This window comes from Nannobrachium achirus, assembly GCF_963921795.1.
Source record: "Nannobrachium achirus genome assembly, chromosome: 18".
NCBI lineage: Eukaryota > Metazoa > Chordata > Actinopteri > Myctophiformes > Myctophidae > Nannobrachium > Nannobrachium achirus.
The window spans coordinates 24,038,980-24,060,063 of NC_137825.1; the positions used below are offsets into that span (position 1 = coordinate 24,038,980).

Here is a 21,084-nt window from a genome sequence, read left to right on the forward strand (position 1 = left end):
AAGCACTATATACATATAGGCCCCACTAGTGATGAGTCAGCATTTTTGAAAAAGCTCGCTCTATCGACGCTGCCTGGATCGCTGGCCACTCCTGAATAAAATGGATCTCCTTTATTTCTTAACCGCTTACGTGCCGCGGGCCAAGCCCCCGTGTAATAGAATCAATAGGCGAAGCCTGTCGTCCGCCCCAGCATTATTTTCACGCCGTGAAAAGAATGTGCAGAGCAATTACTTTTTCTTCACACCCCCCCTTACCATGTCGTATGTAAATGTCCCCGGCTTTGCCATTTAAAGTGACATGGGGCGGTAACTCCGACCCTTACGGCTCCATTTGGTTCCATTTGTAGACTCTGTCGGGAGTTAAATTAACACTCTTGGTTGTGCGAGCGTGGCGGGGCGTCTCCTCTTCGTGCTGTTCGCCCGGCCGCGCTTGGATGTCAATTACTTACGGTACGGCGGCGCGCCGGTAATGAATCAGGGCTGACAGGCCTCCGCTACAGTAGGAGGGGAAGGCGTCGGCCTGGACGCGTGGACCAATCAGAATGTCCGCCTCCCCGTTGGCCGTTAGCAGCGGGCCTTTGCCACTCAGGATACTCATTATTCTCTGTTGGGGCGTTGGAAAAACACACTGCAGGCTCTGCCTCTGTTCGCTCATAGACAGCATCGTATCGTCGTTGTCGGGTGGAAACCTTGGATCTCCAAAACCGTTTGTTTTGTATTTATAAGTTTAAAAACGTTTTAAACCAATGAAAACAGCCGATCTACAAGCACGTGCTTGTAGATCTGCTGTTTTCACTAGATCCGCTGTTTTCACTAGTCTTCTGCGACAATCTTGTATGATGAAGCAGGGCTTTACATACAGTACACATTTGAAACTTGGAGATACAAGGTTTCTGCCCGACAGTGACAATATAGAATCAAGAAGGTTTTATTTTTCACTAGCTTGTTTTCTCTATCGGGTGGAAACCTGATACAGTACGTCCAAAACTGTCACTTTTCATGATTCAAATTGAAAGACAGCAAAAGTAGCACAAATTCATTCATTTTTCGCCAAGCAGCCATCAGGGCACAAAAGTCACAACACATAAATACACAATACATAGACTGATCGCACAATACACTGACAGTCTTACACAGCTCCTCTCTCACAGAGAGGATAATAGAATAGGCTATCAGTCATAGTTCGAGAGGCATCACATATCACATGAACTGAGATAGGGCCTGTTTGTCCAGAAGTCATATACTTATGGGGACAAATGAAATCCGAGCTCTAGCCTGCATGAATGTAAGAAAAACACAAATAACAAACAATCCTGATGAACTTTAGGGGCACGTCGGCAACGTTGCCGCTGTGTAGCGCCGGAAATGGAGTCAGGCATGTACATAGAATATGGACTATATGCCAGTTTAAGGTATAATATACAGTATATACTGTACACTATACTATATTTCAAATGGTACATTTATATAGCGTCTTTATCCAAAGCACATTAAAATTAGTATTACATTCACTTATTCACACACACAGGCAGAGGAAGCCATGCAAGGCAGCAACCTGCAGATTGGAGTTCAGTGTCTTTTCGGTGTCTTGCTCAAGGACACTTTGACAGCAACTCAGACGAGCCAGCGGGGATCAAACCGCGAACCTTCCTTAGTGCGATTCCTGTTCAGAACATGATGTCCGCTCAGTGTGGGGTTGGTTCCCTAACCCCCGGTGGTGGTGACACTTCGGTCCTCAGCCATACACAGACCAAGGGTTAAGTCGATTGCATGAGCACTTCTCCAGATATACCAAGGACAGACATACAGACATGTATTCATACATACATTTATACACACAGCACAGCAGGCATTCCTTGAATTTATAGTTACATAATATACTGTATATTCTGTAAGAAATGTAAGTAAAGAGCGTGCACACACACATACACACACACACACATTGCTGTTGGGTGGAAACCTTGTATTATGAGACTCGTTGTGAGCTTGTAGATCGGCTATTTTCTCTACTTTTGTGCATGGGCACAACCTACTTTGTGCCCACAAAAAAGTAGGCACAAAAGTAGTGAAAATAGCTGATTGATGAATGAAAAAACATTAGCGTGAAACTTGGAGTTACAAGGTCCCTGCCCAACAGGCGACAGCAATGATACAGTATACTGTTAAAAAAAATCTAAGTAAAAGAGCATATAGTGTATATATAGTACTGTATATGCTCTTTGCTCTTGTTTTCTTGCAGAATCCAGTAGATATATTGTAATGAATTATGGCTGTGCTCACTGGCTGAATCAATAGTATGTGATGTGGTTCTGGTAACGCGCATTAAGCCACCAAGACCGGGAACACATCTTTGTTTTGTTAGATTTTCACCACTTTAACCATTATTTTATGCTTTATCTATTAGAAAATAGCAGATATACAATATTCTTGATCTGCTATTTTTGAAAAATCATGTCAATTTGTCTAAGTCTTTGAATATATTGACCCGATTCTATAATGTCTTCTAAAAGTTTTTTTCTTTTTTTTTTAAACTCATCAGTGGTCCTCAAACATTTTCATGTCAAGGACCCCCAAAATTATAGGTATTTGGCAGGGGGACCCTATCTCAAAATAGGTTGTTCCAGGGACCCCCAGTAGCAAAGATTTGAGTTACAAATGTTTGCTTTGAAAAAAATGATACATTCAAAGATCTGCATAAGATTCTCCCGATTTTTCAAAAATAGCAGATCTACAAGCTCATAGCGCGGCACTCGGTGCCGCGCTATGAGCTTGTATATCTGCTATTTTTCAATAGTTTAAAGCATAAAACAAGGTCTTAACGCGTTAACAGTGTGGAGGAGCTGCCAGAGGAGCGCTCCTCCTCTGGGACTAACTGATGATTCACGCACTGGGCAGAGCGGCGAGCATTATGGCCAAGAAAAGTTTGTGTATCACCACCACCACCACCCCGTGAACGTACACTACACTACAGTACTCTACAGCAGGGGACTTCAACAGGGGGTCCGGGACCCGAGCAGGGGTTTTCAAAGTGGGTGACGGGGCACCCTGGGGTGCCGCGTCGGCAGTCCAGGGGTGCCGCGACGGCAGTCCAGGGGTGCCGCGAGATCATTTGATGATTGAATATTTGGAATTGATTTGGACACTTGAAAAAATATTTAGTATCATTTTAAACTTGAAGTACAAAGTTATTCAGTTAGTCAGTTCTAACCAAAATGGCTATTATCTCAATGTTTTCCTCACAACATCATCACTAAAATATTGTCATTGTCAGGTAGAAACCTCGTATCTTCTGCTTCATCATACAAGACTGTCGCACAAAACTAGTGAAAACAGCCGATCTGGCTTGTAGATCTGCTATTTTCACTAGTTTAGTACATTTTAGTACATTTTATAGATGATAAATACAAAACGAACGGTTTTGGACATACAAGGTTTCCACCCGACAACGACGATATGCAATAAATATAAGGTGCTGGGAATGAAAATTATAATGCCTCGGATTAAAAAAATATTTATGGAGTGCCCTGAGACAAAAACGTTTGGGAACCCCTGCCCTAGGGGGTCCTCAGAGTTACTACAGGGGGTCCTCCAAATCTGTGTGTGATAGAGGCTTTTTTTCTCATGCATGCACTTAAACCCTAGAGTCCATATTCTGAGAACTTTAGCCGAAAATAGCAAATCTACAAGCTCACAACGCCTCGCGCTGCGAGGCGTTGTGAGCTTGTAGATCGGCTATTTTCGGCAAAGAGGTTTGGTGTAGAGGGGAAGAGGAGCAGACCAAGTACAGAGTCAAAGGTCAAGTTTATTAAGTATTGACAGTTCAGGTGGTTAAATATCTGAAAACACAAATTGACATGAATCCAAAATACACTGACGATTGTGCTGTCAAACGATGAAACTATAATCTATGAAAAGGTTGTGGGGGTCCCTGCTTCATCTCTTTCTCAACTAAGGGTTCCTTGTCCTGAAAACGGTGCACTACACTACAGTAACCTACAGTACTCCATGCTGAAACAACTCCGCCACGCGTCTGTTTACTCCTCAGTGATGTGGCTGCGAGAGCAGCCCCGGTTTTATGGTTTTCGAATTGGCATGCAGTATTAGTTGTTACGTATATAGACAACACTCAATAAGTGATTTATTTTTATTTTATTTATTTGAAAAGCAGTACAACAAACACATGGTTACAGCAATTTGAGGATTAAACAAGTAAGTCGTGAGACCGCTGAGGTCCTCGAACACAAAATTGTTAATAAGTTAAAAACAAATACAGATTACAGTACAGAACACATACATTATACAGTGCTAACATAACACGCGCTCCCTTATCTTTCTTAAACGAAAGGAGAACCATTTCTAAAAGACCTGCTTTAGTGATCTGCTTAAGAGTAAAGTGATGTAAAGTAGTAGCCAAGTGCATATACTGTAAGTACAAATTTGAGGTATCTTTACTTTACTGGCTTAGAAGGCATTTGTAGAATCCTCAATACCTACTGTATTGAGGATCAATACAGTAGCTAGACCAGCTATATGGCCTTGTTGTTAGCGTGTCCACCCTGAGACTGGGAGGTCAGGGTTCGATTATCGATCCCGGCCGTGTCATAGCAAAGACTGTTTGCCAGTGCCTCCCTGCTTGGCACTCAGCATCAAGGGTTGGTTTGGGGTTAAGTTTAGCGTCATGTCCAGGGGGGTGCTGCCTCACGCTACAGAAACTTTACCCTATGGTCCTCATGACGCAGAAAGGCTTACTACAGTATGATTATGACATTTTGCACGATGATGATTAATTGTCACTCAAATAATTGCCATTAACAATGTAATTGTGTTTTTGACGTTGACAATTACATTTCTGTTTGGCTTGTCGGCTATGATGTTGCACATGGTAGATATGACACATAACCTAAACATGCAAAGAAATTAATGACACGTTTGACAACTTTATACTTTAAAAAGAACATTGATAGTGGAAATAGCCGATCCACAAGCTCATAGTCTCGCGTGGCCAGACTGTTGACTCTGCGATTTGGACATGCTCCCGTCATACAGTCTGGGGCATCGAGAGAAGAACAATGAGTACCCGGTTAAAGCGGAAGTGAAGCCTCCTTGTCACTTTGTTTCCGTCTCACATCGTGCACATTTATCATTATAGAAAAGAAATAAAAACCATCTAAGCATATTGAGCTTGCTGCTTAGCAGAAATTACATTTTAAAATATATTTTCTTGAACGGTAATGCCCCATTTCCATTACTCGTCGTTCGGGAGCTGTAGTTCCAGACTCTATATAGCATTCAGAGATTGTGGAATAGTTGTCTGGCCATGCAAGACTAACAAGCTCACAAAGTGTCGCATCTTGTAGATCTGCTATTTCCACTATGTTTGAAAATGTTTGAAAATAATATGTAAATCTTTCAACATGGAAACGATTATGATTATGACAAAATAATTGCGATTATTAATAATTGTGATTAGACGAGTATGTAATAAGTGTGTCAGGCCTAGTCATGCATTCTGGCTTTGATGTCTTCCACAGTGGTCGGAGGAGGCGTGCGCGGCTCACCTGACCCAGAGAGACGGCTACCTGGCCACCACGCAATGCCAGCTCAAGGACCAGCTCTACCAGCAGATCATCAACTACTTTGACAAGGGCAAGGTATGTACCGGTATACACTGTATACAGTACAGCTCCTGTGGGCCCAGATTTAGCATACAGTGCATGCACACATTGACACAATAACCACCCTATATGCTTCAGTTGACATGGAGGTCTATATTGGGTCGCCTCCTTTTTTCCCCCTCTACATCAAAATAGTGAAAACATACTCCTAACTATCAGTGGTGGAAGAAGTACTCACATAGAATTCCGGAATTCAAAACGTACTTGCATATGAACGTTTTGGCATCCAGATGTCCCGATGTGACGCGTTGTGAACTTGTAGATCGGCTATTTTCAAATAGTCAAAATATCTGCAAAGTAACTAGTACCGGTAACTAAAGTTTTCAAATAAATGTAGTGGAGTAAAAGTACAACAAAAACTCAAGTAAAGTACAAAATACTGTACCTCAAAGTTGTACTTAAGTACAGAACTTAAGTAAATAAACGTAGTTACTTTACACCACTGCGAGCTATTGCGTATCTTATGGTACTTATTTTACTCAGTACCTCTAGTTTGAACTGCTGTGCTGCCTCCGGCGACTGAATTGACCCAGCAGGATTAATACACATCTTTCTGTTTATCTTACCCAAAAGTTTTTACCTTCTCGATTTTATAACCGACATAGGGATACCAGGTTGAAATAATACAGTAGAACGGGGGGGGGGGGGGGTCCAGGGATCCCCAGATAAATCTGTTGGAACCAAATGGACCCTTGCAGGTCTGTAACTACAGTAGTAGTTATGGGGAGCCGTGGCCTAATGCATACTAAACAGGGTGTCCCTGAAATCTAAAAATGTGAGTTCCACTGGTTTAGAACACACACACACCTTTAATTTTAACACACGCATCTTTCATTACCTGGAAATGGGATTGGTCCACTAGGACAGTGATTCTCAAACCTTTTCATGTCAAGGACCCCCAAATTGACACTTATTAGCCTCCAGACCCCCATCTTTTCAAATGGGGGTCTGGTCTAAGCGCTCTAGCAGTGATTCTAAACCATTTTTATTTCAAGGACCCCCCAGTTTGACATGCATTAGACCCCCATTTAATTGCATTTCTATTTCTGGGGCCCCAATTTATATTGTAAATCAATTTAAATGTAACACTGCGTGTGTACTCTCTCAGAGTTACAGAGGGTCCATTTGGTTCCTGACTATCATTTAGCAGGGGACCCCCCTGGAACTCCCTCAAGGACCCCTGGGGGTCCCCGGACCCCACTTTGAGAACCTGAGGAAGCTGAGCACACTATTTTTGGCTTCTTGTCAGCGGTATTAAATGCCTCCTCCTCCTCTGGCAGAGGAAGGCAGGTGTTGTTCAAGAGTTGCTGAGCAGTGGCTTTTTCCCTTTTTATTTCCGCTGGTACCGAACACGGGATGTAAACGATCCCCTCCTTTTTATGTCATCCGATCTTCTTTCCTTAAATGGGCCGAGTCGGGTGTCCCGCCTGACCACCCAGCCAGCGCACGCTTTGACAAACTACCTCTCATTTCTCCCAGTGTCCTTTGCATTTTGCAGAGAAGTCCACCTGCTCCTCCTCCTCCCAAACTCTGGTCTCCTCCTTTCGCCTCCTCCTCCTCCTCCTCCTCCACCTAAGCAAGAGGCGAACATTGTGAAAATAGCCGATCTACATGCTCACAACGCCTCGCAGTGCGAGGCGTTGTGAGCATGTAGATCTGCCATTTTCACAATATTTATCTGTGGAACCGAGTCACATTAAATGTAATACCTACAAATTCCAAGTGCTTGTCAGGGTGGCGGTCCCCAGTTCAAATATGTTTATTTAGGGGGTCACGGCCTAAAAATGTTTGAGAACCCTTGCTTTATACCGTTCATGAGTTATTATGAGTATTGTTTGATCTACTGGCTTGAAGGTCTGTCTTGTGAAATGTGTTTCAAGTATTGACAGACAGTTGACAGCTAGTGGTGGAGTGGTTTGGGGAGTGGTTAGGGGTGGGGTTAACTACTATGTCACTCCCATTTTCTGGGACCTGAAAAGGTGTTAAAATAGAGAAACCTTTTGAAGGGCATTTTCTTTGCTTTGGTGTTTCTGGACCAACAAGTTTCAAATGATGATGTCAAATTTCAATGAATGATACATCATATTAAAGCTTACATTCTGTACTTTCGGAAAATGTAAAAAGTAGAAAAAGTTGTGTCTCAAAACGCTGTGAGCGGTCACATATCTCCTGGTGTAGCCTGACAAAACAAGTCAATTGCAAATTAAATCCATAACCTACAAATCAATCAATCAAACTTGAGTATGCCTCAGCTTCTTTCAGTATTCGCGTTCTTATGGGATCCAATGGATTACAACGTTATAGGATACATATTTAACGTCTGATTGGCTTCCTGGCAGGCATAGTTTACTGATCACTTTACTTTCATTTAGTATCTACAGGGGTAACATACTTATATAGGCTATTTTCTGCTGTTTTCAGTTTTTTTATAGGCCGTTTCGCAATGGGGGATCCGCTCACCAGCCAGAGGCTGTGGCTATTTGGGGCTCCCTCACATGGAGAAGTTATAGGGAACCCTGGGGCTAAGTGTGTATTATTAATTTAGGTTGCACTGAACCTCCTGTATTTTGGTCTGACGTTGTGAGCCAAGCATGAACTGAAGAATGGTCAAGGAACCACCAGGGGTCCAGATACAGAATGAAGATACAGACTCTTACTGGACCCGCAAGGGTCCATTTGGTTCTATTTGTACACTCTTAGAGTTAAATAAGAAGTTAAGAACTTTTGGATTTTAATTTAGATTCGTTTAGTTCTGTGATTCTCAACCTTTTAAGCTCTGAGACCCGAGTAGATAAGTGATATTTTTTGCTTAAAAAAATGGTGTTTTGTGAAAAGGCCTGACATTTTTTTTTTTATTAAAGAGCTGGAAAGACGCAGAGACGCATGTTACTGAACAAACACTATCATCGTTGTCGGGTGAAAACCTTGTATGTCCAAAACCGTCGGTTTTTCATTTATCATTTAAAAAATGATTTAAACTAGTGAAAACAGCCGATCTACTGCTTGTAGATCTGCTGTTTTCACTACTTTGGTGCGACGGACAAATTTGGAACGATACCTCGCCTTTAATTTCACTCAGAGAGTGCATTCCGAGAATGTGTTGTGTTAATTTTGGTGGTAAATTAAGGTCTAACATTCTTTGGGATGTGTTTCCAACAGATGTGGGAGGAGGCCATTATTCTGGGGAAGGAGCTGGCAGAGCAGTACGAGAATGAGATGTTTGACTTTGAGCAGCTCAGCGCGTCCTTGGTAAGTACCGTAGCGCTCGCTCGCCGCTATTTCCTTGCAGAAAATCCACCGCGGCCGCGCAGCGAAGCACGTCAGTTAGGCAATTACGAGTCGGAAGTCTAATTAAAAGTTCCATTCCACAACAACAACCAGTGTGTGGGTTTTATAAATCCTCACGAAAGATCTATCTCCCCCCCAAGAAAAACATTTGTTTACCTAAAGTTGCAGCTATGTGACTCTACTTAGATGTTATAACTCAAGTCACAAAAGTGTTTGCAGTATGAGTCTGTGTACACACAGTGTGTTGTGCTCTCCGTTGATGTGCTGTTGTCATTGTGTTTTCCACACACAGCGCAAACAGGCCCAGTTCTACGAGAACATCGTCAAGTGCATCAGACCCAAGCTGGACTACTTTGCTGTGGGCTACAACGGCGTGGGCTTCCCCTCCTTTATCCGGGTAGGTGATTTTCTATCTCTGTGTCCACGATAATAACTTGCATCGGCAAGGTTGAGGCTATACTCATTCATTATTTAGCTATTTTATGAATGCCATTTTCTTGTGGGTGGGTTGCTCAATACTTCCAAGGTTGGGTGCGTAGGAGAAACATTTTTTTAAGCATCCCACACACTTGTCTTCGCTTGCAGGAACATTTGGTCGCTGTCTGTCGGGCAGAAACCTTGTAACTCCGTAATCATTTTTGTTCATAAATGAATGTCCTGGACGTCGCACAAAGTAGTGAAAATAGTTGATCTACAAGCGTCGCAACACGTTCGGAACTTGTAGGTCGACTATTTTCACTCCTACTAAAATATTTTTAGAATAATAAAAACTTTTCTTTACACTAAAACAATCTTGCGATGACCAGGAACACTCACAATGTCTCATTTTTCCAAATTCTGCTGTATTGTTTGTTGGGGCATTTGGGCACTCACAAGCATAGTAATACAAGTACACGCACATCATATCGGTTTCGGACGGTGTTGGCCTTAAAACGCAATAAAGGTATCGAACTGATATCAAAATAATACAGTATATCCGTTATTTAGCCGATATTCTATTTGATATTAATTATTTTTGAAAGTGACGCTGAAAAAGCCTTTTGTGATGTTGAAGGCTGCAGATTCTATCAGTGTTTTCTGTAGAATCTCAAGGGTTAACAAGTAGGAACATTTTTCAATAAAAATACTACATTCATAAAATATCTCTCAATCTCTTTATACAACACTTGGAGCGCGTTCGATCGGCTGCTTGCTGACGCCATTCGCTAGGCGAGGGTGTGAATGACGCTCGCTGAGACGGACCGATCGATAGCGTTTACCCCAGCGGTGGGCAGCGAGTGCAGTCACATGATCTTGGCCTCCGACGCGCCTCACTCCCACGTAGGGTTGGCTTATCGTAACAGCAGGGGGTGGCGTTTAGCGGTCGCTGCCAACGGCGGGTCTGCTTCTTCTTTGTCACTCGAGATAAAGCAGCTGTTCTTATTGTGGGCAGCAGAGAATCTCCCAAAAACTGCTGCGTAGAATGCCTGAGAGAGAGAGAGAGAGAGAGTTACAGACCAGTAAGGGTCCATTTGGACCTCTAGAACCAGTGATTTTGAGGATGTCATGGGGCCATTGAGTTGGCAGCATTTTACCAAGGGGGACCAAGGGGAGTCGGTACAAAAGAAAAATAATAATAGGCTATTTCACGCATTAAGACCTGAAGAATACCAAAACATGTCTTCTAAATCCTAACGGTTTTCTGAAAAACCTATGTTTCTATGATCGGTTCGGTGGTGCTCAAGCTTTTTCATGTCAAGGACCCCTAGAATGATATGTATTTGGCCGCGGACCCCCCAAGAGAAAGAAAGATTGGCGTTACAAATGTTTGCTTTAAAAAATATTTTTCATTTTGCCCTAGAGATGTATTTTAATTGTGTGGTCCACGTCCACTAAGTAGAGCGTTCAACTGTCCACTGATACCTTTGGTTTGGTGAGGGGCAAAACAGTTTTTGTTATTTTCGGACCAGACGGCGGTGTTTTCCAGATTTGCCAAGGATTTGGGAGGTAGACGAACATAGCGTTAGGGAGAACTCCACTGACGCTATGGACCAGAGCAAGGTTTAGGTGTACCGCCTCAGTTGATCCTATTGAAACATACAATAATAATAAAAAAAGGCATCTGTTATGCAACGATAACAAAAAATGCAACTTGTTCCGTACGCAAAACAACACTGGCCCCCCCGGTACACATATCAGCCTCCTCCTCTGCGACCCTAGCTTTCTCTAAATTATATATTTTTTTCTTGCCACTGAACATTTGTTATTGGATAAAGTGTTTGTTGAAATGCAGCCAAATAAAACCTGTACAGCATTTTTTATCATAAAGGCAAGCCAAAATATAATAAAGTGCTTGTATTGTTGTGCTGTAGTTTATACAGCAAGTATTCCTATAACCTGACGGCTTCACTCTTTCAAGGTCAGTGCTATAGAGGTGTTAGAGGGATCAACAGGAGAAAAGGACCCCGAAGGCAGATGTGAGGCAGTACAGGTGCAATTAAAATGAATGTATTAACAATAACAGGGAGGCTACCATGAAGGCTTGATGAAGGCAAGGTCGAGAGCAGGCTCGATGCAGCCTGGGTTCAGACCGGGATGGCCGTTCAATAACAGACCACTGAATCCAAATAAATGGGGAGCAGGTGGAAAGCCAAGAGCCAGACTCCAAATAACACAACAGCACAAGGGCACAAGCGAAGGTCAGGCAGGCAGAGAAACACTGGGTTATGCATGTAACCCCAGCTGTTTTATGAAGCGTGAAGAATTAGCGCACTATGGGAAATAACTACCATAAACACTAGAAAACTGGTCTCCCCAGGGCCCACAATCTTTGGCCCGGCCTGGCGTAATACACAGGCTATCCACCTGTTTCCGTGGGAGTTTACTGGAGATTATTTGGACCACACTTCCGGTTTAACAGCAGACATACAAGCTCAAGTCGCGTCGCAGATGCAGCCCGTTGTGAGCTTGTAAATCACACTCGGCTGCGGCGCCGGAAGCTCGGTACAACGTCTGCGCAATGCACTATGGGGCGTTGGAAACCCGTGGATAGGGGCTGTTTGTTTCCGGGGGCACAGACTGAACCTTTAGCCCGGGACACACAAAGAGTTAATCCAGCCCTGTCTTTGGAAGGCAGGTATAATTAGTGTGGTTGCCCCTGCAGGTGGTAACACCACACCACACGTTCTCCAATGAACTTTTCCCAAATATGGAGATGGCTGACATCCTAGACCACATGAGACTGACACAGTATGTCCATATATGGGCTTTCCAAGATATGGGCATAATATTGATGACATCAGGGATCTCCATATATGGGCATACAAGGGACAAGAACTGACACAGAGATCTCCATATATGGCCATTAATTTATTAGTGAATACATTTTCCCCATTGAATGAATGGGGAAAATTCAAATGGTAAGACGAAATTCATTTGCGAAATCCGCGTCACAGCAACCACACTTGCAATTTCCAATTGCATCTTTCTAGTATAATATTGTAGATGGATATATTGTCAATATGTATCTGATGTATTGTATGTATCTGAAACACAGGAAACGGAATACAGAGGCTATTGAACAGAAGAGGTGTTCGGGGTACTGTACAATGTACATCATGAGGGCTTGCTTAGGGAAGGAAGGGATGAGGGACAGGGACAGATCGTGTGCTCTTTATTAGCTATGAGACCATATCCTCTTTTATAATCATGTATTAACGCTCATCTCTCTGCGTTGAGGGGACGGGGAACTGTGCGTCTGTGAGCCGCTAATTAAGATGAATGTAATTTGCAGTGGTTTTAGTTTTCTCTTTATATTGCTGCTCACGTCATGGCGTCTCAGCCCATTCCTCGGGGGGAATCGATAGCTCTGATAAAGGCTTTTTTGTGTCCTCAGCCCCGTAAAGGATTGATTTTTTTATGTGAGGGTACTTATTTCATCTAGTTATGATGTATTAGTTGGTAATGTGGTAAGACATTGGGATATTATTTGCGTAAAGTCTACAAATCATAACCTGTGCCTACTGCATGCAGCAGAACCGATACAGGATACTAATGATAACACAACGAAGTGAGCAGACAAAACCGGAACTCAATAGCCTGGGGCCAGCCTATATACTACTGCAGCTAACTAACTGCAGTATTGTTTTAACATGTGTGGGGATGTCTAGCTGCAGCAAGGCTAGGAAATCAAAGCTGATAAATGGGTACTCTCTCCTGTTTGGCCAAAAATGGTGACTCCCTGAGGAGACCCCTGTTACTGAACAAGCACTCTATTATATAGCAGTGATTATCTGAATAGTGCTTTTTCTTTTGCAACATGAAATGCAATTGTCAACGACAAAAGCACAATTAAATCGTTAATCGCAATTATTCCAGGGACAATTAATCGTCAAGTAAAATAATAGTCATAATGGTGACAGCCCTGATGTGTCCCAACACGCAGCGTTCAGCGTCTCTGGGATGTGAGGTGTCGTGTTCCATCATTCAGAATGTTCCTCAGACTGGAGCACTGAGCTAACTAATGGAGATGAAGACACGTTCCCAGACTCATGCATATTCTAGCTCCACGCCACTCGCACTCACCTCTCAAATAAAGTATTTTGTGTTTTGGCACCCTGTTACGTCTTTAGGGCGAGGTCGCTTTTCGCCCTTAGGCGTGTTACTGGTACTGTAGTATGGGCATAAAAGGGACAATGACAGAATTAATTTGCAAGTGTGGTGGCCGCGACGCAATTCTCACTTTAATTCTGTCTTACCGTTTAAATTTTCCCCATTCAAGTCAGTGGGTAAAATTATTTCACTAATAAATGAATGGTCATATATGGAGCATGACATGAGGCGTGACTGACATGAGGCAGAGGTTTTGATACTAACTGCTCCCTACGGTCACAACAATACCTAAAAATGTTACTTTGCAACTCTGCCCTTTCAGAACCGTGGTGTTTGATTTAAGCCTGCTGATTTAGCCCTACCACTGGGCTGTGGGGCTGCTATCTCTCTATTGGAGAACAGTTGCAAGTCCATTTCTATTTCTATTAGACTGGAACGATAAAGGGAACATTTTGCTTTTGAATTGTCTCTCCAGTGACTTTTCTTAGTCATGGCCAGACCAGGGTTAGGGTGTAATAAGTACCGGTATAACGCCGCTGTCAGTTGGAAGCACTGTATCTCCAAAACCCTTACTTTTCCAGGAAATGGAACAAAACCATTTTTCAGAAATAGTGAGAAACAGCAGATCTAAAATCTCACAATCTTGTGTTTATTTCCGTGTCTGGACAAATACTTGACCCATCCCATATGGGATTATCAGACACATCAAATACATACAGCACGTGTAAAAAAAAAAAGGACAGACATTCCAGTGCAAATTCCGCCCACAGCTAAATACCGGTACATAGAATACATATCTTCATATGGCCTAAACATAGAATAAAGATAAACATTTAACTTCTTCTATAGTCTAATATAGATGTGCTATTTTCACGACTTTTGCTTCAGACACTCTTAAACGACAAATTAGGGCATTATTAAAATGCCAGTGGCGTAATGTTACTAGGTACATGTACTCAAGTACTGCACTTAAGTAACATTTTGAGGTATTTTATAATAATTACTGCTTTCTACATTTGGTACATTAGATTTTGATACCAATACTTTTGTACTTTTACTCAAGTAATTCTTTTATTCTGGACTTTTACATTGCAGTATTGCTATTTTTACCTAAATAAAATATTTTAGTATTTTTTTTCCACCACTGGAAAATCCCTAAAAAGTTGAAATACGGAGATACAAGGTTTCTGCTTGATAGCGATGATAAGTGTTGTGATACTGAGCTGAGTGTGTGTACACACACGCGCGCACACACACGCGCACACACACACACACACACACACACACACACACACACACACACACACACACACACACACACACACACACACACACACACACACACACACACACTACCAGAATGCTAAAGCGATGCGGCAAGGATTTACTTTCCTGATGTGTGCTCGGACTAGTAATATTATATGCAGTGATACGAAGTGATTCAGTTTGCTTTGAAACCGTTTCCAAAAAAAAAAGCAAAACAAAAAAACCCAGACAAATTATGACAATTGCGTCCCTGTGGAAAATTGCAGCCACCATCAATCCTGGGCAAACGTTTAAGATAATTCTCAGTCGGTTGGAAATGGATGGAGTGATTTTTTTTTCTTTCTTTTTCTTTTTTTTTAAATCAATTAGTGTGTCTTTTGTCAACTTTTAGCTGAAGTGAAATTTGAAAGCGCTCCCAGGCCCATTTCATAGCTGTGATTCATTTAATTAATTGGAAGATTGAGGTGTTTGTCTGCTCCGCATGGCTGCACAGCTCACCATGTGTTCGGCTTTTAAAGGAGCAAAACGTGGTAGGGGGCAGAAGTATTATTCCATGCTAAATCATCGCTGTCGGGTGGAAACTTTGGAAACTGTCCAAAACCGTTCCTTTTTAATTACTTAAAAAAAAAAGAAAAACATCATTGCGACGTGTTGTGAACATGTATACTGTATCTGTATCTGGTATTTTCACTACATTTGTGCGAAATTCTTGTATGACAGGGCTCTTCAACAGGGGGTCCGGAGAGCTACTACAGTGGGTCCTCCAAATCATTGTGTAATAGAAACCTTTTTCTACTTTTTTATATTAACTACTTGAATGCTTGCGTCCATATTCTGAGAACTTTAGCCAAAAATAGCAGATCTACAAGCTCACAACGCCTCGCGCTGCGAGGCGTTGTGAGCTTGCAGATCGGCTATTTTTCGGCAAATAGGTTTGGTGTAGAGGAGAAAAAGAATTAACCTGAATCCAAAATACACTGATGATTGTGCCGTCAAACAATGAAACTATATGGAATCTATGAAAAGGTTGTGGGGCGGGGGTCCCTGCTTCATCTCTCTCTCAACTGGGGGGTCCTTTGCCTGAAAACATTGGAAGACCCCTGTTGTATGACATTACAGCAGGGCATTAAAGTTGCACTATGTACCGTTGCTCTTCTACCCCGGATTTGAACCTGGTTTATGACATTTGTGCTGATGTTTTTGACCATTGAGCTAATAGAGCCGGCCTGCTTGCTCAGGGAATACATTGAATCTTGACCATCAGGTCAACATTTGTGTCAGATCCTGTGTAGGTGAGACAAGACACTAAAATCAATCTAAATATCTCAATAGAAGAGAAGGGAGACAACATTTAACCACCCTAATTGTACAGTGTAAGTTATATCTCAGTTATGTATCACCATACTCCTAAAATGATGGAGAAACACTGCTGTAGACGCTGGAGGACCCTGGTCAACATTATATCAGGGCGTTAAGTGGTCCACTTGAAAACCTTCACAGAGAAAATTGCAAGCGCGACGTGCTGTGAGCTTGTCGATCAGCTATTTTCTGCGAAGATATTTCATGTAAAGATATTTCATGTATGAGTGAAAACATAAAATACACGACTACAGAGCCCTGAGGGACTCCTCCCATATAGGGTGTTAAGTGCTTATGAAGCTTTAAATCCCGGACGGCTTTTGTACAGTTCATGTTAAGCTCATTGAGTGAATCCCTCGAGTGAATCACAACAACACGAGCACTTGTCATGCTCCTAGGAGTGCCGTTTTCTTTTAATTTTTTCCTTTTTTTTTTACAAACAAGTTAAACAACGTTCACTCAGGGTTTTATTGTGTGCCCTGCTTCCAACGTGCCGTGAGCAGTGAGTCCAGGGACGTGTAGAGAATATTAGGAAGGCATACCACACTGTTCAGTGTGATACATGGACTTTTACACAGAGAGGGCCATTTATTTCAACGAAAGATGCTGCATTTTAAGTTCAAGAGAATTTGGAACAAGGCAATTCTCTTGAATGCTGCCTTCAGGTATGGCATGGAAAGAGGGCATTTGCATTTCTTTCACGACAGTAAAAAACTGCATTCAGTGCCTGGAGAGAGCACTTTTTTCAGGCGGATATAAGGGCAAGGGCTCAAGCCCCCTTTGATGTATATGTGTGCACGTGCCTGAGTGAGTCTATAGAGGTCATTGTGTGCTGATGGTGTGTTGATTGAAACAGCCCACATGTTATTACCACAGCATGATTACACACAGGCTAGCAGGATGCTGCTACATCAGCAATGAATAGCCGTAACTCATACATGGGCAAGTGGAATCCCGGGGGCCACATGCGGCCCCCACCTTCACTTAATGCGGCCTGCAGGTTCATATCGGAATACTGATATATTATGACCAATGTATTTGTATTTAAGTTATCAGTTGTTAGTTTTTCCTCAGTTTCCCAGTTTTGTAGTGATGCAGTAAATCACGCAATCGCCATAAAGAATCCAACCTCGTTCACTCCCTTAAGCTTCCTTGTCTTTTATTCGCATTTTGGGCGAAACCAAGCTCATTCAAGTCCGAATAACCATGGAACGGATTATGGCGGCGGAACAATCGTTCTTCTCAGATTCTCAGAGACGTGTTTTAAAGCCATCGGTGTGTGGATCGTTGGGAAGAATAATATTGGTTACTTTCCAGCATCTCTACATTACCAAACAGATGGTACTGTACCTAGCCACTTGGAGTGTGTTCAATACACCAATTTATTAAAGCAGCCCCTTCCAACCCCTGTAGTAAACCTGCTCTGACCTCTGTCGGGCAGAAACCTCGTATCTCCCCCTCTGTGAAGTTGGCATCCCATATGATGAAAACATATATAAAAATGGTGTCATTATTTAGTGCTGAATTTGTGCTGAATTGTGCCGTAAATTTTAGAATTTGTGCTGGTATAATTTTTTAGATATTTTAAGTTATAGTTTTGCTGAGCCTTGCACCACCAATTTTTTGGCTCCAAATCGGGGAAAAAGGATCTCATTCTTTATTGCTGGATGTGCTCTAATTTGTGCCGTTGAAATCATCAATTGTGTTTTTATATATATTTATTTATATATATAAATATTTATATGGTAATGAATTAGCAGATTTATCAGCATTACAATGGTGTGGCCTGCAGAGGGCGATGGAGAGCAGCAGTGCTTAATGGTAGAACATAGGAGCAGAACAGTGGTGTTATGTAGAATAACTAAAAAGTGATACCAGCACTAATTATAACATTTACAGCACAATTCAGCACAAATTCAGCACTAAAGGATGACACCATTTTTATATATGTTTTCATCATATGGGGTGCCAACTTCACAGAGGTCGTATCTCCCTATTTCAACTTTTCATGTTTTGTTTAGTTTTTTCGTAAATGAATGCCATTCTTCACCATACAAGAGTGTCGCACAAAAGTCGTGAAAATAGCCGATCTACAAGCTCAAGTCACTTGTAGATCGTCTATTTCACATACGATTGTTATTTTTTTTAAATGGCTAAAAAAGGAACGGTTTCGGACATACAGGTTTTCCACCCGACGGTCACGTATTATTATGATTAGCTGAAGGGATGCCAAGATGTTTTTTTTCATCAGCCTGACTTGCAGCTGTTTAATATGGAGATTATGATCATTGTTTTTTCAGCCTGAGTGCCTTGCCAGTTGGCCTTGCTACAAGCGTTGTTCTCTGCCCCGATCGTCTGATCTCCCGCCGAGTGTCACGCTTTCCTCCGTTAGTTTTGACTCTGCCTATGATGTAGAACCTGTAGACCTCTCTTTGAATCACATTTGAATTTGAATTTTGAAAAGTAACAGTTTCGGACAGGGACGTGCAGAGAATGTTAGAGAGGCAGGGGCTGAAACTTCTAAAAGGGTCTTTTGGTGAAAATATCAAAAATAGCAGACCCCCAAGCTCACAACACGTCTGCTATTTTCGGTGCTTAATACCACACTGAACTAAGCATAATCAAGTCAATAGTGGAGATGTTGCGTAACAGCATGGATTTCTACACAGAGGGCAATTCCTTCAACATAAGATGCTGCACTCAAGTTCAGGAGATTTTGGACAAGGCAATTCTCTTGAATGCTGGGGGCACTTTTTACAGGAGGATAAAAGGGCTGGGGCTCAAGCCCCCTTTGAGGTGTATGTGTGCATGTGTCTGGTTTCGGACATGTGAGGTTTCCACCTGACGGAGACGCCGAAAAGGGTGACAGCCGCTTTTTTTCACAGCGACACTCAATCGTGATGGTCGGCCCCGGTTAGGATTTTTGTTTTGCGACCGTTTGTAAACAAGCAGATCTCTTTCCTGTATTCGTCAGATTACACACACGTGCACACGCGCGCGGCTTCCAGGGCTCTTCCTAGCTCTTCAAAATAAAACAACGGCTATGGCGGCGGGAGATGTGTTAAGTAACAAATGTGAGTACTTTTTCCAACACTGTGTGTGTGTGTGTGTCCTCCAGAACAAGATGTTCATCTACCGGGGGAAGGAGTATGAGCGCAGGGAGGACTTCGAGGCTCGTCTCCTCACTCAGTTCCCCAACGCAGAGAAGATGAAGACCACCAGCCCGCCCAGTGAGGACATCCGCACCTCCCCGGGGCAGTGTATCCTTCACGCTCAAAAACACTCTTCATTTTGTCTGTCTAATACAGTGGTTCTCAACCTTTTCAGGCCGCGAAAAAGCCCCCAAAAGAATACTTGTTTTAACTGGGGACCCCCCCCCCCCACCACCCTGACGAGCACTAAGACTTGAAGCATTACATTTTGTATAAAACGGTTCTATTGTGAAAATAGCAGATCTACATGCTCACAACGCCTCGCGTTGCGAGGCGTTGTGAGCATGTAGATCGGCTATTTTTACAATTTCTGCCTCTAATGTTTGACAATTTGGCCAATGTTTAATTTGTCATTTTTAGAGGTATTAAAAAGTCCTTAAATCGTCACTTTAGAAATGTGCAGAGATACCCTCTACACACTTAAACTTTATGGTGGTTTGTTTACTGTTGAGTGAGAGAACAATGTTGCACATCAAGTTAATCATAAACAATTTGGGGACTGAACCACTTGTCTAAACCGTGACGAAATGTATTTGCCAACAACTTTTTTTTTCACTGGCAAAAAGCTAATAAAAACTAAGCTACGATGACCAGCTTATAGTTTGTATATCTGCTATTTTTGGCACACGGCTAAGTATAAATACGCCACAATAAATCAACTATAGATTTAGGATTTATTGACTGATATCGTCGACTAAAACTAGACCAAAACTAAAACATTTCAGATGACTGAAATATGAGTAAAACTGTTAAATTGCAGTAGGCCTATTGATACTTTCATAGAGCCCTGAATGACCATGTCCTGGGTTACAGTGGTTAATACTGTACTTGGCGTGTGGTGTTCCAAGTTAACAATCTTATCAGAAGTATGACATGATGAAGCTCTTTATGGTTTCTGTTGCGGTTTGCTTATTTCATATTTGTATGGCAGTTTACAAATTATAAATACATGACTGTCACTGTTTATAATATCCATAAAGATTTATGTACAATAATTCACCTAAACCATAACGATTGATGTTTAAAAGGTACATTCTGTTCTGAGTTTGGCATTTTTCAAAGACTTGTTATGGATGGGACGGGTGATTTTTACTTTCACTTCTTATTTATTTTATGGATGTGAAGTTTGAGTGTTGCTTTGCTGATTAGATATCTGCATTCTGGTGGTTGTTTATTTGCCCCGGAGCGCCTCAGACTTCTTTTTTATCTTTCATTTCCTTGATGTTTCTGCCAAAGACATCCAGTGTTTTACAGTCAAGCCCATTCTGGATCTCCCTGCCAAGTTCCAGAACAAGCCCGTCTCCGAACAAATAGTCAGGTAAGAGGGATATCTCAAACTTTTTCCTGTCAAAATGATATATATTTGCATTTTTCTGTGATATCAGCACTGCCCTCTCTTGTTTGTCCAAACCCATCTGCCAGCCAATCGCTCCGTCAGGTGAAAACCTTGTCCAAAGCCATTCCCCTTTCTTAATCATTATAAGCATAAAAATAAATAGTGAAAATAACCAATCTGCAAGCTTGGTTGATCAACTATTTCCACTGCTTTTGTGTGACACTCTTATTATGTGTTAATTTATGAAAAATAAAAACATAAAAAGTCGAAATACAGAAGAGATACAAGGTTACCGCCCGCCCGCCAAACGTAATGTCCTCTGATTATGTGGGGTTGGGTGGCAGGTCGGTGGGACGCA

The 21,084-nt window shown here is 42.1% G+C and overlaps 1 protein-coding gene across 1 annotated transcript in view; it reads left to right on the forward strand.

The window, feature by feature from the left end:
- The window catches only part of dock1 (dedicator of cytokinesis 1), a 433,218-nt gene that overhangs the window by 348,025 nt on the left and 64,109 nt on the right, over nucleotides 1–21,084 (forward strand). The window contains exons 38-42 of the mRNA XM_080747125.1: nucleotides 5,532–5,651; nucleotides 8,835–8,924; nucleotides 9,256–9,360; nucleotides 19,297–19,438; nucleotides 20,627–20,708. Of these exons, the coding sequence (XP_080603251.1) occupies nucleotides 5,532–5,651; nucleotides 8,835–8,924; nucleotides 9,256–9,360; nucleotides 19,297–19,438; nucleotides 20,627–20,708 (539 nt within the window). The remainder of the gene's footprint in view (nucleotides 1–5,531; nucleotides 5,652–8,834; nucleotides 8,925–9,255; nucleotides 9,361–19,296; nucleotides 19,439–20,626; nucleotides 20,709–21,084) is intronic.